Raw genomic sequence first — 24856 nt, 5'->3', positions numbered from 1 at the left:
CCTAGATCATACAAGCATAGTAAGGGAGTGGAGGCTGAATTCAAAGCCAGGTTCCCAGGACTTGACAGCCCTACACCGCGTGCCAAGGTGCACAGGATGGGTGGGTGGTACCTGATCCCACGGGGTGGCCATGCTGCCAGGCCCACTCATCCCGGGTGGGGTGGAGTCCAGGAACTGCCCAAAGAGGAAGGAGGGTGGACAGACGAAGTGGCTGTGGGGTGGGGAGGAGGCCAAGCCTGGCCAAGGGGAAAAGGAGCCCGCGACCCACAGGGCTGCCAGAAGGGGTGGGGTGGGGGCCAGGCCAGCTCCGGAGGGGAAGGGCCGGGGTGGGGGGTGCTCCCTGCAGGGTTTGGGGAGGGCAGCCGGGCTCACCGTGCGGCCCGCCTCGTTGTTGTGCTTGTTCATGGCCGAGCGCGCGTCCGGCCTGTTCTCGCGCGCATCCGCGAACTCCCTGGACACTAACACCCCGAAGTCAGCGTCCTCGCTGCAGCCGCCCCACTTCCAGCCTTCGCCAGGCGGCCCCTTATGATGCGAGTCACAGCCGCAAATGGTGGAGGTGCCCTCGGCGCAGGAGCGGGTGACGGCGAAGGCCACGCCGGCCGAGGCGATGGCGTGCACGAAGGCCGACTCGCGGGTGGCTGCGGGGAGGTCGTGGGGAGGCAGCACTCAGGACCCGGCCTGGGAGCGCCTGCCCTGCCTCCACCTCCCAGGCCAGGACATGAGCGGAACGAGGCCAGGACGAGTTGAAGAGCTCACCAGCCCTGAGGCAAGAGGGAGGCAGCTTCCCCACCCTCTTTGGCTGGTTTAGACCCAGTTGGGTATCCCCACTTCACAGATAAGCAAACTGAGGCCCTGGGCTGCTGATTAGCCCAGGGCCTCAAATGCCACAGGGCAAAGCAGTGCCTGTTAGGAACAGGCGCCGACACCAAAGCTCTGGCAGGTTGCTGCAGAGATAAGGCAGCCACTTCTGCCCTGGTCCCACACCCCCTGCCCTCCACCTTCCCAAAGTCCAGAGACCACCCTGCACAGGCCTGAGCCCTCCCACGTCTGAGTGAGCTCCAGGTCTGTGAGGAGGGAGGCCTGGGAATCTACAACCTAAACCAGGCCCACCCCTTCCGCACCTGGATGCATAGGGACGGCCCCTCTCCTTTTCTCGGTCTCAGTAGCCCTTTTTGTAATATGGACACGGCTTCCCTCCGCTCCTAGAGCCCCTCACCAGGAGGGCAGTGGCCCGTGCCTCAGTCTCCCCATCCGCATTCTCCTGCCCTCACGCCCAGGCACGGCCAACCCCCTCCCAGAAGGGTAGGGACACCGGGCAGTTCCCCTGGTTCTGTCCCAGGGTCCAGCGCAGGGAAAGAAGAGACTCTTAAGGGTGTGCTCCAGCCTCCTCACAACGGTCATCGTCTCTGCATGTGCTTCATTCACAAAGAAAGTTTTATCTATTTTATAGATGTGGACATTGACGATTAGGGAGGCCAAGGCCTGCAAGACCTGCAGCCCAACCATCTCTCTCCTCATGGCCGGACCCGGGAGCCCGAGGTGACTCGCCACCTGACACAGGCTGTGAAACGCCGGGCCGGCCTAGTCGGCAAAATTGATCGTAAATGTGACCAAATTTATTTAGAAGCCAGGCGCCCGCCTCCTCTCCTGGGCTGTGGGCCAAGTGCTGCAAGAAGGAAGCCCGGGACCCCTCGTGGCTCCCGCGGCCGCTCTCCGCGGCCCCCACGCCCTCCTGCGCCACCTTCGGAGGGGCCCGTCCCACTTCCAACGACTGGAGGGCGTAGACTGCGGAGCTGGTCCCGCCCGCGCCCCGCGCCTGCGCTGCCAGGGCCGACCGAGGACGGCGGCAACGGGGCCCGAGGTCCCGCGTCCAGTTGTGCTCCCGGCCCCGGGGTCCCCGCCGTGCCGCTCACTCGCCCCAATCCCAGACGCCCCAGCCCTGGGGGCGCCCCGGGGAATGGGGCCGAGGGCGGGCGCCCCTCGTTTCCGGCTGGCCTGCGGCCTCTCGCGGCGGCAGCGGCGCCCCGGCCCTGGGCCGCGCTGGGTTCCCAGCCCCGGGAACGCGGGGGCGGCGGGGGCGGGGCGGGGATTAGCCTGGGAGCGGCGCTGACAGCCCCGCTGTGCCTTCCCCGTCCGGCGGGGCCCGCTGGGCCGCTCAATCCGCCTTTGTTCGCGCGGTGTCACACCGCATTACCCGCATAATGCGGCCGCCAGGCCCGGGCCGCCGGGCCGGCCGCCACCGCGTAGCAACGGGCGGCTCCCGCGGCCGGGCCGCGCCCCCGGCCCCGGCGCCGGGCCGCGAAATCCCCATTGAAGCGGCGTCCCCCGCCCCCGCGCCGCGCCGAATGGCCAGAGGGCGTGTGAATGGCGCGGCGACCGCAGCGGGCGCGGGGCCCGGGCCGCGCGGTGGGGGGCGGCGCTCGGGCGCTTTTCAGGCCGCCCAGGCCCCTCCGGCGCCCGCCCCCGCCCCCGCCCCCGCCCGGGGAAGCGCCTCGGGCCCGCCGCGCCTCGCCCCTTCCGGCCGCCGACCCCGCCGCCCCCAGACTCGCGGAAGACGCGCGCCCCGGGCTGCCCGACCCGCTGCGCCCTGGGTCTCAAAGCGGGGGACAGAGATTAACCCTTGGCCGCCCACGCGGCGGGGGTGTGGGGACTCGCCGGGGGCGGGGTGCAAACTTGGGGCCGGAGCTGGGCGCGAACCTGGGTTCAAGGTCCGGGCTCTGGGCACCGACCGGGGCGCGTATGCGCTCGCGGCGTCTTCCGGGATGCTCTCCTCGTCGCCGCCAGCAAATTCCCAAAGTCTCGGGCACACATCGCCCCTCCACCCCGCAACCCAAACCTGTCCTCGGGCCATCTAGGGACCCGGGCGTGTGCCAGAACCTACGGCGGTGACTTAAAACGTTCAACGCGGAGTGAATGGGTAGCGCACCCAGACCCGCTTTCCCCTGGCTCTTGGCCGGAGACGGGAAGAGCGATCAGAGGTGACTCGCTTTTGGGGAGCTCGTCTAGACGCAGAGTTGTTTGATTCAGCGCTACCTGGCCCGAGGAGGAGCACCGGAAAGCGCTGAGACCAACACACCGACGAGAACGAGTTTGAAATGCAAACCGCCGCCACTTGGCCCCAATTAAGAGGCCAAATCTTTTATGTCAACAAGGAATAATTAGTTTTGGCAATAGAAGCGTAAACAGAATCATCATCCATTGATTTGCTAATTACCCTCCTGTCCCATGACAATAGCCAGCACTTTGCCTGTAGGTGGGACAGACCCTGAGCACCTGAGGCACCGGTAAAGGGGAACTGCACTCTAAAATGGGGGTGGTCAGCCCCACCCCACCCAGCACCCCACCCCTTCACCTGAATGTCAGATCCCTTTTCTTTCTGGCTGTACAGGCAGCTCTCATTCATTCCCTAGCTTCTAATAGGAGGGAGGGTCAGGCTCAGCGGTTTGGGTGGCAAAGCAACTCTGGCGGTGGCCAGCCCGGCCAGGATCGTTAAATTCCTGGACACTGCCGTTCCACAAAGAGCTGCCCATCTTCCACCCAGTCCATGAGCCCCCAAGTCCCCTTCTTGGGAGCAGTTGTCCCACTTAGCCTCCCTCCCAGGGCCTCCAGGTTCAAAGTCAAATCATGTGGGTCCCTGTCCACTTGAGGCACAGCCAGTTAGACTCCCAGGCTGCAAGACGGCTGGAAAGCTACCCAGAGGCCAGTGCACCCTCTAGCCCCACCATGATTCCTGGGCATATCCAGCTGACAGGGCATGAGGATGAACAGAAAACCAGAGGGGCTCTTGGGGGCAACACAACGCTACCACAGCACCAGGCAGCTTCCTCAGCTCCTGAGGACTTTCTAGATGGGAGGGACCTAGGGGTGGCAATGCTCTCACCCTCACCCCAAAGCGGTATTTGCATAGCACTTAACACAGCATTGGGAAAATGTCACAAATGTCTACAGCGGGAGCCTGAGGCTCCCACTGTGCAAAAGCCAGGAAGGAAGTCTGTGGCCTTCTTGGTGTCGGCCCTCAAACCTCAGGATCCTGGAGCATCTCAAGGCGGTCCAGCCCCCAGCAGCGCCTGGGAACATGTGGCAGTCATGCAACCAAATTTATCACCCTCCCAGAGGGACCCTGGCTTCAGAGAGGAGGCACCCTGACTGGGGTGGAAGGGCATACAGTCCTGATCCCTCCCCCCACCCAGCCCCTCACCCCCCTCCCCCTCAGCCCTGAGGCAGTACCTTTGTCGAGGACGGGCCCAAAGATGGCCAGGCTGTCATCTATGGTGGTGCAGTTCCAGCGGCGGCCCCGGAACTGGTGCTGGCACTCCTGGATGCCCAGCTTCACGCCCTCGGCCACGCTGGGCATGATCTCGATGTAATTGCGGCAGAAGCGCAGTTGCTTGGGGACCAGGCCTGGGATGGAGCCGCAGAGCAGGGGCTGTGAGCCCAGAGATGTGTACTGCTGGCCCAGGGCCAGGGACCTGCAGGCAGACAGGGGGTAGTAACACGGTGGGCACAAAGCGCAGAGCCCATCCTGGGCACCATGGCCGCTCTGTGAACCCTCCGGTGTAGGTGGAGAGGCAGAGAGCCTGTGCCCTGGCACCCGAATGTGCTACCTTTGACCTTGGGAGCGTGCCGCCCCCTCAAAGCGCAGAGCTCTGACCCAGGCAAGTCAGCCCTCTGGCTCCATCCAGCTTGCAGGGGGATGGGACCAGCAGAAACCGCTTGTGGGGGCCTTTGGGGGCAATGCAAAGCCATGAAAAGAGGTTTGGACTAGAAAGATGGCATTTGGGGCCCAGATCCAGTCCTTTCCAGGTTCTGGGTCCAGCTTCCCTGATGGGCATTGAAGAGATCAGGCTGGGCAATTTCCAAGGCAGTCCAGGATACTGGGGCCACATGGACACTTCCAGTGACTCATGCGACACGCACGCATGCACGCACGCACGCACACACACACACACACACACCACCCTTGGCAATGCCCTCAGCCTCTTCCCAGCGATGCTGCCAGCCCAACCCAGAGCCTCCCAGTGTCTCCTCAAGAAATTGCTTGCTTGCACCAAGTCCTTTGTCTACCAGGGCCTCCATGACCATCTTTCCAGTTCCCTAGAAGTTTCTAGAGCTTCACCTCTTTTCTCATGAGAGACTGGAGCTTGGCTTTGTTTCAAAACAAGTTTAGCACAGAGTCTGAAGGGAGATCTCAGATCTCACCACCCACACCCAACACCAAGTGACTGGTCAATTCACTCCATTCCTCTGCGCCTCGCTTTTCAATCAATATTCCATCAACTCTCTCAGGTTTTATAAAGAGTCAACAACAGAAAGAATGACCTTATGGGGATGGGGCAGAAGAGTTTAAAATACTAGAAAACCAAGGTAGGAATTATGACTTTTCCGTTCCCTCCCCTCAGCACAGGAACAGCAGAAATGACATTTTGTGGGAGAACCTGAGAAAATGATCCGTGAGTGTCAGTGGCCTTCAAGGACAATTGCAATCTGCTCTCTAACCAGGGGCAGTGTGAGCAGGAGAAGGGGCCCATCTCCTCTCACTCTGTGTCCAGCACTGACCAAGGCTTTGGTCCAGCATTGGCCTAAGTCAAGTTTCCCACAAAAAGTGATGGGCAAAAGCCTTGGAAAGAGGGGCCAGGAGAAGACCCCATCGGGCAGGGTCCAGCTTTTTTGTGTGCTTTTTAGTACACAAAAGCTTCTGGGCTGGACACAGGGCCGAGCCAAACATCTGCCATTTAGCAACTGTTACTGCTTGCCAGGCACTTTAAATGCAACATTTCTGATCAATTCCCAAACATGAAGACCATCACTATCATCTCCTGGACTAGGAAACTGAGGTTTAGAGAGTGAATTAGTTTGCCTAAGGCTTTTTGGTCCGTGGCGGATCACAGAGTGCCGTGTGCCTTCCCCTGGGTCCCTCCTCCATACTTGAGCTTGATGTTGGCCTTGGCCAACTCGTGGAGATTCCAAGGGACAGAGCTCCCTGGGCACAGTGCAGGGCCATGCTACCCATCCACCTTGGTTGTCTCCGGGCTCAGTTGTCAGGGGGAGAGGCAGGTTCTCCTTTTTCCATTTATTTATTTTGGGTGGAGGAACTGAGGAGCCAGATCTGGGAGTTTGGATGGTAACATTTGTGAGACATTCCAGGTCTTAAGCACTGAGCTTTTTCTAAAGAGAAAGAAGAAGCAGCCAGAAGTTCTGATTTATTGGTGGTAATGGCTAATTACTGATTTCCCTGGTGCCTGGCCCTGGGCAGAGCCAGCCTTTTCCTTGGGTTTGCCTCATTTAATCCTCAAAATAGCCCCAGCACAAAGTAGGGTCGTTATTAGCAGCCCCATTTTACAGATGGCTTAGCCTTGCAGGTTGATGAAGCAGCCCAGACCACAGAGCTCCTATGGAATTGCTGGTTGGAACCCAGGGTGTCAGACTCCAGAGCCCATGGGGGTCATCACTGCGTGACCCTGCCTGCTGGGCAGTGCCTGCCTGGGTCTTCACAGGGTGAAGGTGGCTTCAGGCCTGGCCCATCCGCACCCTGGGCCTCCATACTGAGCGCGTGCCTGAGTGGGTAGAGTCAGTGAGCCGAGAGCCCTGATGGGCACATGGCGCACAAAGCACTGCCCCTGCCCTGTTAGAAGCAGGTTAGAGTGATCATATAATCCCTGTCGTTTATTATGGGTCTATCATGTGCTGGGCACAGTTCTGGGTGCTTGTGTCTGTTACCTTATGTAATCCTCACAGCAGGTCTGTAATAAGAACTTCATTATCATCGCCATTGTCCCATTTCCAAGATGAGGAAGCTGAGGCCAGGGAGCTAAGTACCCTGCCCTGTCTGCCAGGCTGCAAAGGTCCCCGTTGAGCCTCCCTTCGGGCTCAGGCTGCCCCTCCCGTGCTCTTGAGCAGCATGTCCAGCCCAACCCTGCTGTGCCAGCTGCCCCCACAGCCCTGCAATCACTGGAGGGGAAACCGAGGGAGGGTTCAGTGCAGACAACTCGGCCTTGCACCATCCTAGATGGGCGGCTCAGGAACAAGACCCAGGGAAGAAGCCTGGGATGTCCCCACTCTTCCTCTCGTGTTTGGGACCCAAAGCCCTATATGGGACCACTGGAGTGGAGAGCTGAGGTGGGAGTGAGAGGCACTCGGAGACCCTTCCTCTGCCCTCCTCCTCCCCCTCCCATTGCCTTCCTGCCTCCTCCTTCCTCCCCCTCTCCCAGCCCTTGCTTGACACCTTCTGCAGGCCTGGGCACCCTCAAGCTCAACTGGAGGCTGAGCCCTGGTCCAGCAGCGAACCCACAGGAGGAGCCCTAAGGGAGCACAAAGCCCATTATACAGATGAAAAACAGAGGCCGACTACGCCAGGTGGCTCACGCCTGTAATCCCAGCTACCCAGAAAGCTGAGGCAGGAGAATCGCTTGAACCTGGGAGGTGGAGGTTGCCGTGAGCCGAGATCACGCCACTGCACTTCAGCTTGGGCGACAGAGCGAGACTTCGTCTCAAAAAAAAAAAAGAAAAAAGAAAAGAAAAAGAAAAAGCAGAGGCCGTCAAAGAGGACCAACTTGTGCAAGGCCACACAGCCACATCCACAGAGCCAGGCCGGCTGGCTCGGCGGACTGAGGAGTCGGGGAAGGGGGGGGTGCTCGAGCTGGCAAGGCAGCTCCTCGCCCAGCTCTCCAAGGGGCTCCCTGCTTCCTGGTTTCACCAGTTCCCTCCCTCAGGGTCCCAGGTGGGTCTTCGCAGCCAGCCCGGCAGAGCACCCGAGCCCTGGCACACTGCCTGCATGGCTTGACTGGCCGCAAAGGTCGGAGCGCTTCCCAGACATCTCCAGGAAGAAGATGCCACTGAGCCCTTCCTGCTGCGCAGACGCCAGTCCCTCCTCTGCCCCACGGGGATTTCCTTCTGTCCCCGCAGTTACATGGATACTGGCAATACTAATGACAACTATTTATGTAGCACTTGCTCTGTGCCAGTCACTTCAAATACATAATCTCACTGAATTCTCACAACAACTCTGGGAGGTGGGCATTGTTATCCCCATTTTACAGATGAGGAAACTGAGGCATGGAGTAGTTGGGTGACTTATGCAAGGAAGCGGCTGAGCCAGAATTCAAGCCCTGGGTTTGTCTGACTCCCAGTGTGATGTTCTCTGAGAACAATTCCTGAGCCTCAGTCATGATGAGCTGTTTTCCCTCTTTCCACCAAACCTTGTCTCCTTCCTGTTGCCCAGGTCCCACCAACTGTGGACCTGGGAGCCATGGTGCCAGGGTCCCATCCAGCTCTACCACTTCCTAGCTGCTGATCTCAGCAATTTTCTTAACTTCTCTATACCTCAGTTTCTTTATCGGTAAAATAGACACAAGAGGAGGAATAAGTGACACAATCCAGTGCATGGCACGTGGGGAGCCCTTGCTAGATGGTAGTTGCTATGGTTACGGTGTGTTTGGAGCTGTCCCCAGCACTTTGTTCCCTGCCTTGTCACCAACCTCATTTCTCCCATCCTTGCATCCCTGACTTGGTAGAACACATCAGAAATCTCAGCCCCTTCCTATCCAACACTGGGAAGGATGCCTGGATCAGACCTCAGTCCTCACAGGGGTGGCAGAACAAAGACAGTTGTGATCTGGATGAGGGTTCAAGGTCACTCAAAGAGTGCGGGCAAAAGGACATTTTCAGGATGCTCCATTCAAAGGCTTCAGTTCAGATGGGGACATCCTGCGAGTAATTAGCAAGGCTTCTGGCTACGGGGCTTAGCTCCTGGGCCGGTGTCGGAGACTAATGAGGCTGTGGCCATGGGATTGATTTCTGCAGGATGGCTGCCCTTCCCCGAACATGCCCGGCCGCCCCCACCCTGAGCCTCCTGCCCGCACACTGCTGAAATTCCACCATCGCAGACACATTACTTTAACTCGCCACTCCTATTCCCCATTATTGAAGTACGCGTTCCACTGAGGGAGGTGGCACAGTGACTCTCATGCTCCTCCATTCTTTGTGCCAAAGTGTGCGTGGCTTTGACGGATTTGCCTAGCCAGCTGAACGACTCCAGCGGGACTGTTTCACACTTCTGCGCGTTTGCACATGCTGAGCCCTCGGCTAGAAGCTCCTCTCCACTGCACGGCCCCCGGCAACCATCCTACACCATCTTTCGAAACCTGATTCCTAGGTCGCCGCCATTCTAAAGGCTTCTGTGCGCTCCAGACAGAAGTCACCTCTCCTCCGCCTGAATCTTTCCTGTACCTAATTCAGACCTTCTTATCCCAAAGTGCTGAAGTGATTTGTTTCCAATTCCATCTGGCTATGCCGGTCTCAGTCTCCAAGAAGAGAGGCAGTGGCAGTGTTTTCTCCAGTTATTCTCCAATCCCTACCCCATCTGTCTCACACACACACACACACACACACACACACACACACACACACACACACACACCAGCCTACTCGGCCTTCCAAAGGGCCAGGCACATGCTAGGTATTCATGATTCTGGAGGAAAGGAATGAAGAACTCTTCCAAAGGACGAGTCTGATGCCCCTCACTCGCCAGACCTCCCGGCATCCGGAGCTTCCGCCTACACACAGGACAAGACTCCTTGGTTCCGCTGAGGAAGTTCCTACGTTTAGGATCTGAGATGATGGCCAGGCTCCCAAGGGGGATAGAGACCTGCCTGTCACTGACAGCTGGTGAGGGGGAGGGCGGAGGACCCTGCCAGGCCTTCCCAGCTGGGCCAGGGGCTATTTATACCCAGCTCCTGGCCCGGCCCTTCCCTTCCCTACGGCCCTGCCACCCTCCTCCTGAAGCCAGCTCATCCTCCACTCCGACCACCCACTGGCCAGCTAGGCCGAGGACACACACGGGCAGCCAGGAGGATGGGCTGCGGGTGCCCTGCACAACAGGCTGCTTGTGGAAACTTTGGTGTTGACCCTTGGAGTGAAATAACCCTCCCCAAATAGGCCAGACCTAAACCTTGTGCATAGCCTTATCTAACTCCCATCCCTACTGCAGTTCTGTGCCTCTACCCTGATAACACCTGCTGTGGCCAGATGGCTGCAGGAGGCCTGCATGGTGAGCACAAGGCAGACAGGACATTTTTTTTTTCTTTTTTTGAGACAGAGTCTTGCTCTGTTGCCCAGGCTGGAGTGCAAAAGCATGATCTTGGCTCACTGCAACCTCCGCCTCCCGAGTTCAAGTGATTCTCCTGCCTCGGCCTCTCAAGTAGCTGGGATAAGAGGCATGCGCCACCATGCCCAGCTAATTGTTGTATTTTCAGTAGAGACAGGGTTTCGCAATATTGGCCAGGCTGGTCTCGAACTCCTGACCAAGTGATTCACCTGCCTCTACTTCCCAAAGTGCTGGGATTACAGGCGTAAGCCACCATGCCCGGCCATAGAGAACATTTTTAGAGAACATTTTTAATCAGTGAATCCAGGTCAGCCTGGATGCTGCATTGACTTACGCACCTAACATATGGTGAGACACCTAAAGGCACCCTGTGCAGTGCGTCCCGCCTGATCTGACACCGGGATTGTTGGCCTCAGATGCTGCCGTCCACCCAGTGACGGCCAATCCCTGCTGATGGGGGTCTGACTGTGCTGCCAGGGACACCCACTGTGCTGCCAGCGCCCACTCCCCTGAGTGATCCCTTAGGGTATGCAGTCCTGCACCCAACCAGGTGGCCTCCCAAATGGAATCACACACAATCTCCCTCCTCTCCCCTACATACAGAACATATGAAAAGAGGGCCCTGTCCCTCAAAAAGTTAAACATAGAATCACCCTACAATCCAGCAATGCCACACCTGGTATACGCCCAAAAGAATTGAAAATGGGGACTCCGGCCGGGCGCGGTGGCTCACGCTTGTAATCCCAGCACTTTGGGAGGCCGAGGCGGGCGGATCACGAGGTCGAGACCACGGTGAAACCCCGTCTCTACTAAAAGTACAAAAAATTAGCTGGGTGTAGTGGCGGGCGCCTGTAGTCCCAGCTACTCAGAGAGGCTGAGGCAGGAGAATGGCGTGAGCCCGGGAGGCGGAGCTTGCAGTGAGCTGAGATCGCGCCACTGCACTCCAGCCTGGGCAACAGAGCAAGACTCTGTTTCAAAAAAAAAAAAAAAAAAAGAAAGAAAATGGGGACTCCAACAGACACCTGTACACCAGTGTTCACGGCAGTGCTACTCACAGCAGCCAAAAGGTAGAGACAACCCAAGAGTCCTCAGCACATGAATGGATAAACAACAGGTGGCCCATCCATACAACAGGACCCTATTCAGCCAGAAAAAGGAAGGAAGCGGGTGTGGTGGCGGTAATCCCAGCACTTTGGGAGGCTGAGGCGGATGGATCACCTGAGGTCAGGAGTTCGAGACCAGTCTGGCCAACATGGTGAAACCCCATCTCTACAAAAAAATACAAAAATTAGCCGGGCCTGGTGGCGCGTGCGTGTAGTCCCAGCTACTCGGGAGGCTGAGACAGGTGTATTGCTTGAACCTGGGAGGCAGAGGTTGCAATGAGCCAATTGCGCCACTGCACTCCAGCTTGGGCAACAGAGCAAGACCCTGTCCCAAAAAAAAAAAAAAGAAAAAAAAGGAATGAAATTCTGATGCTTCTGATGCAAGCTACGACGTAGAGGAAGCTTGAAAACAAGCTAGTGACAGAAGCCAGACACAGAAGGACAAATACTGTATGATTTCATTTACAGGAGGTTCTAGGTAAAGACACTCCAGCTTGGGCAACAGTGTAAGACTCTGTCTCAAAAAAAAAAAGGAATGAAATTCTGATGCAAGCTACAACGTAGAAGAACCTTGAAAACAAGCGAAGCGACAGCAGCCAGACACATAAAGACAAACACTGTATGATTCCACTTACATGAGGTGTGTAGGTAAATTCACAGGGACAGAAAGTAGAACAAAGGTTGCCAGGGGCTCTGGAAGGGAGGGAGTGGGAAGTTACTGCTTAGTAAGTACAGCGTTTAGGATGATGAAAACAGATGGTGGTGATGGTCGCAAAGCATTGGAATGTACTTAATGCCACTGAATAGTACACTTTAAAATGGTTAAATAGGAAAATTTAAAAAATAAAAGGAGGGGTGGTGCTTGCATCCCCAACCTTCAACTTCCTGCCTAGAGCCCCTCTGCAGGACGAAATTCCAGAGCCCCGGGTCTAGTCTAATTCCCGCTTCCTCTATACGGGAAGATTGAGGCCCAGCCCAGAGAGGTTTGTCATTTTCCGGGGTCACACAGCTGGCTGCCCGGGAGGTGGGAGGAGAACCCAGGGCTCACAATTCTTTTACCCACCAGGCTCTTAACCTGGGGGTGATGAATGCACATTCTCAGAAGCTTCTCTGGGGCTGGGCACCTGGCTCCACATGGGTGGGGCTGTAGAAGGTGGACCCAGGGGCTGCGGCCCAGGGAAAGGCTTCCCTCCTCCCGCCGATCTCCGGGTGCTCTCCAGGGCCAAGCCTCCTCCAGTCATGCCTTCTTTGCAGAAATGGGCCCTTTGCCCTTACCTTTCTGCATGCGGAAATCTAACCATATCTGCCAGCCTCAAAGGGAAGGCATCTTAAGACTCTGATCTGAAGATCTAGTGTCTCTTAAAATGACTGACATGGCTGCTGAGAGGGAGAGGAGGAGGGAAGGTGAGGAGAAGGAGTCAGAAATCACCTCTCCTGTGGTCATTTTTCTCTCCCTGCGGTGGGGGCCACGGTGCTCCTGTCAACCCAACAGGCCAGGGCCAGGTGCTCCACCTGCTGGCTCCTGGGCAGTACTGGACAGAGGCCCAACCTGTTCCTGGGCCCAGAAGGGCTCCACCCTCCATGGAAACTTCTAGAAGGGAAAGGAAAGGTTTGAGGAAAGAGCAGGAAGTAAGGAACCAAGCGTTGGCTTTGGAACTCAGGCCTCTACCTTTCCACTTAGGTCAAGAAGCCGTTCAGGATTGGCAGATGTCAGGACAGGAAGCCTAGCCAGTTCAGGGGCATGTGTGTATGCCATGGGGCTGGGCTTGGTGGGCTCTGATGCACCCAACTCCTGGGGCTTCCAAGAAGCTTACACCCATAGTGACGAGGCAATCACTGCTGCGGATGAGGGAGGCCACAGGCCTGGACTGGAGCCGCTCACCTGGCTGCTTGGCAGGGGGCTTGTGACAACACCAGAGAAACCTAGCTCAGGATTCCAGCTGCCACTGTTCCTCGCCCTCCTGGAACACATGTGCACCCTGCGGGTACTGAGCACAGGTCCGGACCTTCTCGACATTTCAGTGCAGGGCCAAGGGTAGGGGGTTTCTTCTGAGCCCAAAGGGGCTCAGGTGGGGCTGTGTCCTGTGGCTCTGGGAGTGCACCGAGGTGCCTCAGGGGGTGCCTTTCATCAAAGAAGTGGGAGATGTCTCCGGGCCTTGCCATTAGGGGCTAGTTCATTCTCTCCACGGGGGGCAGGGGCCCTCTGGCTCGCCTGCATCTCCAGCAGGGGTGGGAGCACCCTTGCCTATGTCTAGGACAGGAAGGGGAGGGTAAGGGTAGAGTGGGTGCAGGCCCTGAGCTGAGACCCAAGATCTTGAGATAAAACTATGAAGGAGCAGCTGCCCGGGCTTTAAGCCCAGTGGGCTCCTGTCTTGATTTAGCCCCAGCTGTCAAGACTGGGGCCTGGTGATTTGTGGAGTCAGTGGAAGTGCCTGTCCTTCAGAGAGCAGGTTAAAGTCTGGCCTTGGTAAACAAAGTCATTCACCGCCTATTCACTCAACACACACGAATTGAGTGATGACTCTCAGCCTGGCAGGATTCCAGGTTCTGGGAATGTGGAGATGAATGAAGCCACACCCGAGGAGCACCCAGCCCAGGAGGCTGCTGTCAGTAACAGCATTTCTTGAGCACCTACTAGGTCTGGGCACCGTGGGTGCCTTAAATGAGTGAGACATGGTCCCAAGGCACTTGTAACTTTCAGCCCCAGTAACCTCTGGGCCAGAGGGTGCATGGTCAGGGCGAGCGATCTCCAGGAAAGGGGGCAAGTGGGTCCTCACTGCCTCTGGAGGGCTCCATGTGGAGCAACTACTGAGCTGGAGAAGGATGGCTAGGGGCCCTCAGGTGGAGCCAGGTGGCAGGGGGACAGCCCCAGGCAAGGTGGCATGTCCCCCTAAGCCAGGGTCTAGGAGCTACACAGAAAAGCAGAGGAGGGGAAGCAGCTAGAAAGCGGCCCTGAGTGCCAGGTATTATTTGGACAAACTAGCACCTTCCTTAGCTGGGCTTTGGAATATTGTCCTGTTAGTCATGTGCAAAATGAGACAAGAGGTGGGTTCTGGGAAAGCGGCTGGGAGGCGGGGTTGACGTGGATGCTAAGGAGACTCTGGGGCCTGGGGATCCATTGCAACCTCCCAGGGCCCAGCTCTCATTGTGCAGCTGGGCCAAGACCCACGTGTCTGGGTCACCGGGGTCTGTGGCAGGGGATGGGCCTGCTGGCCATCTCAGGACAGTGGCTTCAGGAACAGACAGGAAGCTGTGAATAAGGACTGGTAGCTGTTTGATCCCATGAGAAACAGGAGGAAGGAGGAAAGTATGGCCAAGGTTTTGAGCCAGGATGATCAGGAAGATGGAGATGGTGTCCACCAAGATGGGAAGGTAAGAAGCAAAGCAGCTTTGGGAACAAGACGAGGAAGTGCATGGGGCCAGAGGGACTTCCAGGCACCACGTAGAGACAGAGCTGGGCCCAAGAGGGGGACAGAAGCTAGAAATCCATCTGGGGATGCTTGTAAGGAGCTAAAAGTTGAATTCTACTTTAGGCCCGATCTTGGCTGTGGGCACACGGGTGGGAGGACACTGAGCCTCACGGTGGGCGCAGTGATGCCATATGCCAAGGGGTGGAGGCACCAGGGAGGGGGCTGGGGGCCGAGGGCCAGCCAGCCCAGCTTCATGACCTGAACCTCACACTAGGAGGCTGGAAAGGTGGGCTCTTCCAAAACCTCAGCCCCTGCCCAGCCAACACTGGCAGCAGGCGCCCAGGTCTGGCTTGTGTTTTCCGTATTCCGGACGAGGTCCCCACGAGATGCACAGCCAACATACCTACATAGAGGGAGCCACTGTGCCCCTCCCTCCTCTGCGCTTTCCCCTTTTTGCTTTTCTTATGATGCATCCTAAGCCTTCAGTGCACAGCCGCCTTCCCTTGGTGACCCCTCTCTGACCACCCAGTGGGACCTCCCAGCCCTAACCATGCTCCTGTTACAAGCCACAAAGCCAGCTCTTCCCTGTTGTACCGGGATCCAGGTCCTGGGTCTGTCCCTCACGTTGCCTTGGCTTAACTCTGAGCCTTTGGGCTTTGGCCAGCCCTTCCTGGACCTGTCACCCAGCATTGTGTCACTAATGTCACTGTGAGTGCAGCAGGAACAGAAAGGTGAGGTCTGGGGGTGACTGAGTGGAAGGGGATATCCCAGGCAGTGATCCACGCCATAGGAGAAAAACCCACACACACGGAGAAAAGATAACCGGGTAAAAAGCTATTCCTTCCCCTCGGGCAGGAGCCCCCGAGGACAGGCCCCCAAGAGCACGGGAAACCCACTAGCCCTGCTGGCCAAATGACCACTTCTACATTCTGTGAGCGACTTTAGCAACTCCCCTATGCCCGCAACTTCTAAAGGTTCCCTTTCAGGGCCATGAGGGGCCTTCCGAGGAGGTGGCACAGCTCAGCTGCCAGGGACCACCTGGGAGCCCGGGAGGACCACGGTTCTGGGCAGCCGTGGGGAGAAGGAAAGGGTGCGGGCAGAAGCTCAGAGCCAAGGGTTTGGCCACAGACTATACCCCAGTCAGAGGGAAGAGGCTGCGGGCCCTGTGCTCCATCCCAGGGAGCCCTGTGGGATGTTTCTTTGGGGAGAAAAGGGAAGGGAGGGAAGGGGTGTGGAGGGCGGGGCAGTGCCTGGGCTGGAATGTTGCAGCTTCTGTTCTCCAAAGCAGCTCCCGGAGCGCCTGCCTGCGGCTCTGGCTGATCTGATAAGATGTGACAAGACGGCCTGAAAAATGTTGAAACCTGTAAAATGTTTAAACCTGTTTTTTTCTGTGTTGTGAGCATGAAGTGCTTTTTCTTTCTTTCTTACCCCCACACCCTTTCATTTCACAGGAAAGTGAAGTTGATAAGCCTGGAAAAAGGGAGGAGGGTGCGAGAGAGGGATTGTTGCCTTCAGCCAAACTGTGGTCCAGGGCATGGAGCAGTCTGTTGGGACCTGGGGACGAGGAAAGAGAGTGGAAACAGGAGGGAAGAGGGGGCAAGAGAGAGAGGAGTCCAGGGTGGAAGAAGGAGGGGGACACGAGAAGCGGGGGAGGGAGGGTCCTGCACCCCTGGCCTGCCCAGTTGCCCCAGCCCATCCTCCCCAGGACCAAACACAGTCCCCTACTTGGCACCCCAGAGGAACCCCAGGGCTGTGGGTCTCTTCCTTCAGGCAGGGGATTCACAGGGAAGGGCCTAGGCTCAGAGGGGTGTCCAGAGACAGGTAAAAGGCAGGGACCTCACTCTTCAGACCCCACAGTCTCCCTGAGAGGCACCAAGCCCACAGGTTGACACATGCTGCCTGGTGACCACAGAGGGAAGCAGCTCCCAAGGACACATGCTGAGAGCTGGGTCAGTTTTTCCACTTTGCTGCGCAGTTCAGGACTCACAGGTAAGCCCAGACACCCTGTGCTTGCTCAGGTAGAGTCCCAGCCCTCTGCCTTCAGACACGCAAAGGGGTGCTGTGCGCTCTGTTACTGAGGACGCCATCAAGGCCCAGAGGCCTACTTGGGGTCACAGCATTTCTGCCCATCAGTTTTGGGTGATTGTCGTACAGCTCCCCCTAAATGTCTAGTCTTGCCACTCAGGGGATGCTGAACATTCTAGAACATTCTAGAAATCCTGATGGGCCCAGGTGTCTCTGGGGTGCTCATCCGTACAAAGATAGATGTTCAATAAAGGCCATTTTTCTTTTCTTTTCTTTTTTTTTTTTTGAGACAGGGTCTCACTCTGTCACACAGGCTGCAGTGCAGTGGCACAATCACAGCTCACTGCAGCCTTGAACTACTTGGCTCAACCAATCTCCCACCTCAGTCTCCTGAGTAGCTGAGACTACAGGCACATGCCACTATGCTCTGCTAAGTTTTTTAAATTTTTTGTAGAGATGAGGTCTTGCTATATTGCCCAGGCTGGGTTTCGAACTCCTGGGCCCAAGCAATTCTCCCACCTCAGCCTCCCCAAGTGCTGGGATTACAGGTGTGAGCCACCGTGCCCAGCCAGTAAAGACCTGTTGAAGAAAAGTCTCCACCTGTGAATGTTTTCTTGCTATTGGAGTAGGTGGGGGTGGCGGGGTGGCGGCGTGGCGGAGGGGAACAATAAGAGTGTCTCGGAAAGGCTTTAGGAGCATTCTGTAAATGGCCATGCATGTTAGTGATTCTATTACAGTGTTAGGTCATAAAATGTCAAAGCTAAGCGGGACCTTTGACATCACCTAGTTCAGCTCCTTGGGGGAATTAAGGCCCAGGGAAGCGATGTGCCTTCCCTGCTGTTCCTCCACTGGTTGGAGGCAGTGCAGAGGGCACAGCCCAGGCCTGCTGACTCCCAGCCGGAGCTTGTCTCCCTTATAGCACGCAGATGGTTCTTGAAGTGCCCAGACCTGACCATCTGGGGGCTGGGCCTCATTCAGTACCTGCATACTATGTGCCCAAGATGTATAAGATATAGCCTCGGCCAGGCGCGGTGGCTCACGCCTGTATTCCTAGCACTTTGGGAGGCCAAGGCAGGCAGATCAGCTGAAGTCAGGGGTTCGAGACCAGCCTGGCCAACATGGCGAAATGCCTGTCTCTACTAAAAACAGAAAAAATTAACCAGGTGTGGTGGTGGGCACCTGTAATCACAGCTGGTGGCTGGGGAGGATGGGCTGGGGCTGCTGAGCAGGCCAGGGGTGCAGGACCCCTCCCTCCCCTGCTTCTCAACCACACCTGGAGGCTGAGACAGGAGAATCGCTTGAACCTGGGAGGCAGAGGTTGCAGTAAGCCGAGACTGTGCCACTGCACTCCAGCCTGGGCAACAGAGTGAGACTCCGCCTCAGAAAAAAAAAAAAAATGTAGCCTCCACCCTCCTCAGTGACCCCACCTCAGTGCAGGTGACCAGTCAGTTGCAGAGTGTGAGAAGTCCCACTTAGGACTTCAAGGAATAGGGGTGCTGAGGGGAAGGAAGTGGGAGAAGGCAAAGGAGACCTCTTCAAAGAGGTGACATTCGAGCTGGGCCTTGAAGTTGAGCCCAGCTTGGCCAACTTTTCCTCCTGGAGCTTGGCCATCTGTTTCTTTGCCTCCACTCCACTAAGTGGAATTCTAATTCAAACTTTTCCTAAGCCATGTTTGCATCTTTAGTTCATTTTAACCTTGTGACATTTCTCCCCTTCCTGACCCCTCCAAACCCTAAGTTAGTCTCCCATTTTACAGATTGGGAAATGAGAACCTTACAGAGTTAGGCTGCTGTTCTGAGCAGCCAAGTCTGCTGGTTCCCACACCAGGATTTTGCTGGGTCCCCCACATTGCTATACCCTTCAAGCCAGTCCTGGTAAAAGACAAGACATAGCCTCCCCAGCCCTCTTGTTCACTTCTGACTCCAGACTCCTATTCATCCCTCAAGGTCCCATGTTTAAATCCCCTTTTAATGTCTCCAATTCAAATTGTTCCTGTGGCCATTTCCCCAGCTCTTATACATCCCTCACGAGTAACCTTCAACGCACTCAAGTGAATTGTCCACCGACTCCACTGATGGTGAGTTTTTTGAGAGGCAGGATTCTTTCACTCGTTTCCGTATGGAATCTAGCCCCTGCTTCAACAGGCGCAGTGGCCCTGCGAGGACCTCCCTGCGAGGACCTCCCTGCTTCCTTTCACTGCACTCAGCAGCCCCACTGAGTGCCCAGTCCTTTCCTTCGTCTCTCCCAGATCCCACAGGCTGTCTCCACGGCGAGCTGAGGGCAGGTGATGGCCATGGCCCTGCTGGCTCTCTGGGCCTTTTAACACAGCTGCTAGCTCCACAGTTTGGGAGTCCTTTGTTTGAATCTTAGAAGCAGCCCAGTGGGGAACACACAAAGCTGTGCTGCTTGGCTGGGAGCTCACTCTTAGAGCAGCTCCCCAGGGCTCCTCAGAGAGCCACCAGCCTGGTGCGTGTCTTTATTCAATAAACATTCACGCTGGGCCAGGCCTTATGCTGGACGCCGGGAGCACAGTGCGTGGGGCACTCCTGGTCTTGCAGGGACTCTCAGCTGAACCTGGAGCTGCCCTGAGGTAGCCCATTCTCCTCTTTATTGGGGCCCAGAGGCCACCCACCCTGCCTCACACCTGACAGCACTGGCCACCAGGGCTGGCACCTACCTGGACTGTCCCACCCACTCCCTTATTCTATGCTCTTCAGAAAACCAAGGACAGTCCCTGACCAGCTGGCTACTGGGGTCAGGGATGCAGGCCATGCACTACGGCAGATCACTTGGGGTGGTTTTGAAAAATACAGACACCCAGGCTCCAACACCAGCGTGGCAGGATCAGAGCCTCTGGGGAGGAGTCCAGGAAACTGGATCATTAAAAACCTCTGCCAGAAGTGTGACAGTAGAATGGTATGAGATGATGCAGCAGGAAGGGCCCAACCTTCTCTGTGACGTTCTTTGGCCAAAGACGTTTAATCTGATCTAACCAAGCTTTGAGAGGTAACTTCTGATTATCAGGGAACACAAGGGACAGAGGAACAAACCAAATGACACCAAGGGGAAGCAACCGGACAAATTCAGAGCAGGGTTTGAACCCAGGGCCTTGCTAGCTGGAGTACAAAACCATGGCTGGGCACTTTGAGGCCACAGTGCACTGGACACTGCCCAGGGCTCCAGCTTGGACTTCCAGCTGGGCCTGGCCCTGGCCCTAGAGCCAGCAGTGGCAGATGCGAATGCAGGAGCCAGCTACAGGTTGGGAGGCCTCACAGGGGGTGCTGCGACCACACCCAGGTGCTCAGGGCAACGATTCCACTCTCTGCCTTTCAAGGAGGGTATTTCCACCACATTCCCAGGAGGGCTTCTTTGCGCCTCGTCCCCCCACGGCGCTGAGGACGGGCAGGTGAAGACAGCCCTGCCCGGCACCTGGACTTCCCCCGCTCTATTTAGGGAGGCCCCACCCAAGTTCAAAGCACTGGCTGCCCCTCCCTCGCAGCCCCATTCTCCATCCCCAGGCGAGGCAGTCCAGAGCGAGCCTCAACATTTTCCTCTGCACCTCCTTCCCCCAACTTCATCAGTCCCTGCCGCCCGTTCCTCCGCAGGCTCCTTGCTTTAGCTCTGTCCTCTCCTTGCAACAGGCGCCTGGGTTTGCAAACATGTACTCAGCACCTGTTAGGAGCCGAATCTGGGTTCATTACAGAGCCACGCAGGACTTCATTACATATTCCAGCACTCAGCAGGGTGGGCCATTGGTTCTCATGCCTGGCTGCATAGTAAGTGGCCCTGCTGAGCTTAGAAACAAGGCTGCCTGGGCCCCCTGCAGAGAAAGGGCTTTAAGTGGTCTAGGTGCCCCCTCCCCTCTGTGGTATCCTCCCTCCCTCCCTCAAGGTTGAGAAGCACTGCCCTAGGTCACAGACAGGGCTGGGGACCTGCCCACGGCCACACCCTAGGTCCACAGCTGGGGCTCCTGGGTCCTCTGCCCTCCCCCTGGGCCCCACCTCCTACTCCCAGTACCAGTCCCTCCTTTCCAAGTTGTTGGGATCAACCCGTCCCCCGTTTTCCGACCTCTGGTCTTGTCCACTTCCTCTCCCGTAGTAGCCCTCCCCCATCATCTCTCTCCTTGGCCTCTCGGCAAATCTCCATCTTCACGGCCACAGAAGCAAAACTTTCCTGATTCAGCAGCCATGAAGAAGAAGCGTTTGGGCTTGCCCCTCCGTTTCCATGCACCTTGGCAGAAATCAGACGCCAGCTACCATGCTCGCATTTTATGTGCGTTCCAAAACACACGCTCACATACATCGGAAAAGGACAAGATAAAAGATGTGTTTCAAAAGAAACCTTTTCCTCCTGCAGCCTCATGCGTCATCTGGAGCCCCCTGCCCAGGCCTGACTCCTCGTTTCCTCTGGGGTTTTCCTCTTTTCTTTTCCCTTCTTCCTGATTTCTCCTTAGCTTTCTTAGCTGTGCAGTGGGGTGTATCTGTGAGTAGGTGGAAGTTCTCTCTGCAAAGGTACAGGATGTTCACACTCTTTGGGTTCAAGGTAGCAAGCCTTTTCCCTACTGGGTTAGGGGCTCCACACCTTCCTTGGTTCTTGCCTGCAGCTACATTTGCCCCCACCCCAGGACTTCGCTTTCCTTACTCTTTTTTTTTTTTTTTTTTCTGAGACAGAGTCTCGCCCTGTCACCCAGGCTGTAGTGCAGTGGCGTAATGTCAGCTCACTGCAACCTCCGTCTTCCAGGTTCAAGCGATTGTCCTCCTGAGTAGCTGGGATTACAGACGAGGACCACCACACCTGGCTAATTTTTTTTTGTATTTTTAGTAGAGACGGGGTTTCAACATGTTGGCCAGGCTGGTCTCAGACTCCTGACCTCAAGTGATCTGCCCGCCTCAGTCTCCCAAAGTGCTGGGATTACAGACTCGAGCCACCGTGCCCGGCCTCCTCACTGTTTTCTGACCAGAAATGGTCCACTCTGCTCTGCAGAGCCTCACCTCCTCTCCCACTCCCTTCCCTCCCCTCACTGTGTACAACACCCTGTCACTCCACCAGGCCAGGCATGTCCTGGTAAGGGTGCTGGGGCACAGGGAGTTTCTGCAATTTGTGTCTGCATTCTACTTACATTCATCACAAAAGTAGGAAGGCATTTCTTCTGGGGGAAACACACTTTGTGTAGAAAAGATGAAATCTCTCTCTCTGGCTGGCATGGTGGCGCATGCCTATAATCAGAGCACTTCAGAATTTCGAGGCAGGGGGATCACCTGAGGCCAGGAGTTTGAGACCAGCCTGGGCAACACAGCAAGATGCTGTCTCTACAAAATACAGAAAAATTAGCTGGGTGTGGTGGTGCACACTTGTAGTCCCAGCTACTGGGGAGCCTGAGGCAGGAGGATCGCTTGAGCCCAGGAGTTCGAGGCTGTGGCAAGCCGTGATTGCACCACTGCACTCCAGCCTGGGCAACAGAGCGAGATCCTGTCTCTGAACAAAACAAAAGAAAACAACTCCCTCTTACACATACACAGAAATAGCAAACATTTAAAGTCAAAAAATTCTAATTCTCTACAAATGGGATGTGTGTTTGACACAAAAGGCAAAATGTCAATGCACATTAGCTCCAGTTAAGCTTCCCCCAGGAATCACCCCGGCCTAAGAGAAGGCTCAAATCACCATGGGTGGGAGGAGGTGTCCTCCAAACAGATGGGGGATGACATCATGGAGCACCTTTATGGGGACACTCAGGCTGTGAATGAAATAAAGAACGCTTTTATAGGTGGTTACCCTGATGAATAAGATAAGGTGGGGTACATTTATTTGGGTAGAGAGTGGCTAATAAGGTAGTGAAGAACTCCACCAATTTCCTCAACTCTGCTCTAAGTAAGGTGGTAAGGAGCCTATTTACTGGAGCACTCAGAGTGGCCATTTTATTATTTTTTGAGACAGATTCTTGCTCTGTCACCCAGGCTGGAGTGCAATGGTGCTGTCTCGGTTCACTGCAACCTCTGCCTCCCGGGTTCAAGCAATTCTACTGCCTCAGCTTCCCGAGTAGCTGGGACTATAGGTGCATGCCACCACACCCGGCTAATTTTTGTATTTTTAGTAGAGACAGAGTTTCACTATGTTGACCAGGCTAGCCTCGAACTCCTGACCACGTGATCTGCCCATCTCTGCCTCCCAAAGTGCTGGGATTACAGGCGTGAGCCACTGCGTCTGGCCAGTGGCCATTAATAATAATAATAGTTAACATTTATTGAGGACTGACTATGTGCCAGTTGCCATGTAAAGCACTTTACGTAGAATACGTCCTTTAATTTGCCAAAGAACCCAATTTAACAGATGATGACATGGGCTCAGAGAGGCTAAGTGACTTGTCTAAAGTCACATAGCTAGGAAATGGTGGCACTGAGATGGCAAAAAAAAGCAGTGAGGGCTGAGGGAGGTGGCTTACACCTGTAAACCTAGCACTTTGAGAGGCCGAGGCGGGAGGATCACTTGAGCTCAGGTGTTCAAGACCAGCCTGGCCAAGAGAGCAAGACCTTATTTCTACTAAAATTAAAAAAAAAAAAAAATTAGCTGGGCATGGTGGTGACCACCTGTAATCCCAGCTACTTGAGAGGCTGAGTTGGGAGGATTGCTTGAGCCCAGGAGGTCGAGGCTGCAGTAAGCCAAGATCGAGCCATTTTACTCTAGCCTGGGCAACAGAGCGAGACCCTGTCTAAAGAGGGGAGACACTTACCAGGACAGGGTTTATAGGGAGCATGTTCATGGAAGGCTAAGGAGGGAGGGAAGGAAGCGCTCAGGTCCTGCTCTGCTGCTCCGGCTGCTGCCGGGGTTAACAACCCTGTAAATTCAAATGCTGGGCTCCTGCCTATCAGTCTTTTTTCTTTCGAATGTTGGTGCGGATCTTCTGCACTGGAGGTCCATTTCTCTGTGTCTCAGACAAGGCTGGACCCACGCCCAAGGCGTTGCAGGAGGAGAGGAGACCCCCCGACCTGAGGGCTGGAGGCATTTGTGTGTGAGACAGGACACAGAATTTCAGGGGACCAGAGACTTCAAGGTGGCAGAGAGTTAACAAGACCTCTCCCAAGACAACACGCCCAGCAGATGTTGACAAATGTGGGCAAGAGTTCCTGAGAGAGGCCAGGGTAGGTGACACACGTCCCCAGCACCTTCCAATCTGCAAAGCATTTCCTCACCCAGCTTCTCCACGAATCCTCTCAACAGCCCTGAGAGTGGAGATGCCGGCTCCAGTTTACCAACGACAGAGTGCCATCAGCCAGGAAGTGGAGGCGGAGTTGGACCCCAAATCCCATGCTATCGCTATTTTGCCACTCGGTCCAGACCCCACCCTCTGGAGATAACCAGTTTATTCCAGCAGAGTGCATTTATTCGGCACCTGCTGTGTGTTCTTCACTGAACTAGGCAGGACGGGGATATAACCAAGACAGTGTCACACAGTGAAATCTAAAAGGCAGGCCATGTTCATAGGGAACAGCAGGAGGTTAGCAAGGGGACAGCCAGCTTATAAACTCTCTGGTGGGAGGGGCGCGGGGGAGATCAAGTGAAGGAGGACGTAGAACAGGGGTGGACCACAAAACCAAACTGACTGAAATAGGCAGGAGAATCTTCTCGATCCCATTTTCCAAATGGGTGATCATTGTTACTTGTTGGGGGAAAAGGGCTCCGAGGTTAAACATTTTGGAAAACAAGTTAAACAAGGGGTGGGGGTGGATAAACCACAAGACCTCAGGGGACTGTGCCCTGAGAGAAAAGGAAGAGGATGGGCATTTCTGGGACATTGATGTCACATAAAACTCCAAAACCCAAGGGACCAAGAAGGAAGGAGGCCAGGGCCTGAGGTCCTGCTGATGAGCTTCAATCTTACTAGCGGTGAAGAGGGGTCACCATCTATGGGGCTGAAAGAAGGCCAGGCCCTATATGCAGGCTGGACCACCCGACAGGACCTGTCAGAGCTGGAAGGAGCCTTGGGGGTCGTCTGGCCCAGCTTGCATATTGTACAGGGCTCAGAACTAAGGCCATCTCACTGGGCTGAGGAGCCAAAGAACGTAGTCAGCTCTGAGAAGGGCTCTTCAAGGCTCGGGCTTTCCTTTGTTTGCAGAACACACTGTACCACCGTGGAGAGGATAAAAATCTAAAATTCAGCACCTTAACCCATTCTCACACCAGTCAAACTTTCAACAGTCCTATTGGTCTATAGATGC

The 24856-nt window shown here is 55.9% G+C and overlaps 1 protein-coding gene across 1 annotated transcript in view; it reads right to left on the bottom strand.

Annotated features, from left to right (window-relative positions):
* WNT3 (Wnt family member 3) overlaps positions 1 to 24856 on the bottom strand; it is a 54444-nt gene that overhangs the window by 5617 nt on the left and 23971 nt on the right. The window contains exons 2-3 of the mRNA XM_055257828.2: positions 4228 to 4469; positions 373 to 638 (exon numbers count right to left, since the gene is read on the bottom strand). Coding sequence (XP_055113803.1) covers positions 373 to 638; positions 4228 to 4469 — 508 coding nt within the window. The remainder of the gene's footprint in view (positions 1 to 372; positions 639 to 4227; positions 4470 to 24856) is intronic.

The sequence above is a fragment of the Symphalangus syndactylus genome, chromosome 20 (assembly GCF_028878055.3).
Source record: "Symphalangus syndactylus isolate Jambi chromosome 20, NHGRI_mSymSyn1-v2.1_pri, whole genome shotgun sequence".
NCBI classification, from domain to species: Eukaryota; Metazoa; Chordata; class Mammalia; order Primates; family Hylobatidae; genus Symphalangus; species Symphalangus syndactylus.
The sequence above is the reverse complement of the archived record's forward strand: the minus strand, read 5'-3'. Positions and strand labels throughout refer to the sequence as shown.